General features: G+C 73.1%; 1 protein-coding gene across 1 annotated transcript in view; it reads left to right on the top strand.

Moving 5' to 3' along the window:
- Positions 1-968: 968 nt before the first annotated feature.
- The window catches only part of Dlx2 (distal-less homeobox 2), a 2217-nt gene continuing 665 nt past the window's right edge, over positions 969-2520 (top strand). The window contains exons 1-3 of the mRNA XM_055600785.1: positions 969-1380; positions 1811-1995; positions 2420-2517. Of these exons, the coding sequence (XP_055456760.1) occupies positions 969-1380; positions 1811-1995; positions 2420-2517 (695 nt within the window). The remainder of the gene's footprint in view (positions 1381-1810; positions 1996-2419; positions 2518-2520) is intronic.

The raw sequence follows: 2520 nt of genomic DNA on the forward strand, positions 1-2520 counted from the left end.
GGCTGTGTAGTCTGGGCCACCTTTCCCAAAGAGGTCGATCCGCTAGCTGAGCGTCATCCTTTGCTCCGGCGCTTTCTGTGTAGAAGGAGAAGTGATTTCCAACACATTATCAGTAATGATACCTCTGGGCTCAGAGGGCTCTTCTCTCGGGCAATAAGGAAAAACGTTAAATATTATCCAATTAATTGGCGTAATATCTCTGCGGGGTGGTTGGGGAGCGTGTGGATTACTGTTTCACGCGGTTTATGGATGGTTTAAATCAATGGTCGTCAGGTGCCGGGCGGCTGAGGAGAGGGAGAGCCAGACGCCCGGAGGAAAAGGAGACAAAGCTGGCTCGGCCCTGTGCCTGGCTTTATTCGATTTCCGTGACCCCGGACGGGAGGGACGGAGCCGCTCGGAGCTGCGGGGAGAGAGACGCGGGGGCCGCCGCTCCTTCCCGGGGGGCCGGACGCCTTCGACCCCGCACCCCACCGAGCTGCGGGTTCGACTCCCGCTCTCCGCCGCGGTCCGGCGCGGACCCTCCCGCCGCCGCCGCCACGTGACCCGGGTCCCCCCCGGGGCGGCCCGGTCGCGGACTCCCGGCGCCCCGCGGCCCGCCGCCTCCGATTGGCCGTTGCTAGGTGACGTCGGCCGCGGGTCACGTGACGGGCGTTAAATGCCCACCCTGCGGGAGCCCGGCCGCCAGACAATCGTAAAGCCGCTCGGGGGTCGCTCACCTGCTCCCGCCCGCCCTCCCGCCCGCCCCCCCTCCGCCGCCGCCCGCCCCCCGCCCCGAGCCCGGGCCGCGAGCCCAGAGGTCCAGGAGGCCGCGGGGGAAAGGATGCGGCGGGCGGCCGCGGGGCCGAGCCGCGCGCCCTGATCGCGTCCCCCCGGGGGGGAGGAGGGGACGCGCGGACGGGCCGCCTCGCCCCTCGCCGCCCCTCCCCGCGCCCGCCCGCTCCCGCGCGCTTCCCCCGGCCCGGCCCAGCATGACCGGAGTCTTCGACAGCCTGGCGGCCGACATGCACTCCACCCAGATCTCCGCCTCCAGCGCCTACCACCAGCAGCCGCCGCCGCCGAGCGGGGCGGGCGCCGGCCCCGGGGGCAGCGGCGGGCTGCACAAGCCGCAGGAGTCGCCCACCCTGCCCGTGTCCACGGCCACCGACAGCAGCTACTACACCAACCAGCAGCAGCACCCGGCGGGCGGCGGCGGCGGCGGCGGCGGCGGCGGCGGGGGGGCCTCGCCCTACGCGCACTTGGGCTCCTACCAGTACCACGCCGGCGGCCTCGGCGGCGTCCCCTACCCCGCCAAGGGCGGCTACGACCTGGGCTACACCGCCGCCTACTCCTCCTCCTACGCGCCCTACGGAACCAGCCCGTCCCCGGTGCACAACGAGCCCGGTAGGCGCGACGCGGGCATCCGGAGGGGGGGCGGGCCGGGGCTGGCCTGGCCGCGGGGGAGGGCCCGGGTAGGCGCGGGGGAGGACCGCGCGGGGCCTCGTCCTCCCCGTCCTCCTCCTGAACTTTAGCTCGGCCCAATCGCTGTTCCTGTCCCCCCCCCCCCCCCCCCCCAGGCGCCCCGGGGACAGGCCCGGCGGGCTGCCCGCTTGGGTGGCATGCCGTGCCCGCCTCCCGTCTCTCCGTGGAGCGCGGGTCCCCCCCCCCTCCGGTTCCCGCGGGCTTTCGTGGCCCGAGCTGAAAGTTCTCCAGGGCCTCCTCCCCCTCCAGGCTCCGGCCAAGTTGGCACAGGCCGGGCCCGGGGTGAGAGGTCGGGGACCCCCTGGGCCCCCCGGGCGGGACGGCGGGCGCTCACGGCTCCTTTTCGGTGCAGACAAGGAGGACCTGGAGCCCGAAATCCGGATCGTGAACGGGAAGCCAAAGAAAGTCCGCAAGCCGCGCACCATCTACTCCAGCTTCCAGCTGGCCGCCCTGCAGCGGCGCTTCCAGAAGACCCAGTACCTGGCGCTGCCCGAGAGGGCCGAGCTGGCCGCCTCCCTGGGCCTCACCCAGACTCAGGTGCGCGCTGGGCGCGGGCGGGAGGGCGGCCGGGAGGCGGGGGCCACCGGTCCAAAGTCGGCCTGCTGGTCCGTCCGCGCCTTTGGGCAACGCGAACGGCCAGGACGGACAGACGAACGGAACGATTCCTGAAGGGGCCGCGGCGCGGGAGGGAGGAGGAGGGGGACCCGGGTGGACAGAAAGGCCACCCCTCCACCCGCCGCGGGGACGCACGCGACCCCGGCGCCCCGACCTTCCTAACCCCCCAGCGCCCGGGCCTTGGCTCGCGCCGTCAGAGCGCGCACATCAGCCCCCCGAACGCCGCCGGGACTCTGCGGCCCGCGCCGGCCCGGGGGCTCAGTGGTCAGCGCCGCGCTCCCGCCCGTGCCCCCGCGCTCAAGCTCACGCGCCCCCTCTCCCTCCTTTCTCTTTTTCTCCCCCGAAGGTCAAAATCTGGTTCCAGAACCGGCGCTCCAAGTTCAAGAAGATGTGGAAGAGCGGCGAGCTCCCGGCCGAGCAGCACCCGGCCGCCGCCGCCTCCCCGCC

Source organism: Psammomys obesus, unplaced genomic scaffold, assembly GCF_907164565.1.
Source record: "Psammomys obesus unplaced genomic scaffold, mPsaObe1.curated_primary_1811, whole genome shotgun sequence".
Taxonomy (NCBI): Eukaryota; Metazoa; Chordata; class Mammalia; order Rodentia; family Muridae; genus Psammomys; species Psammomys obesus.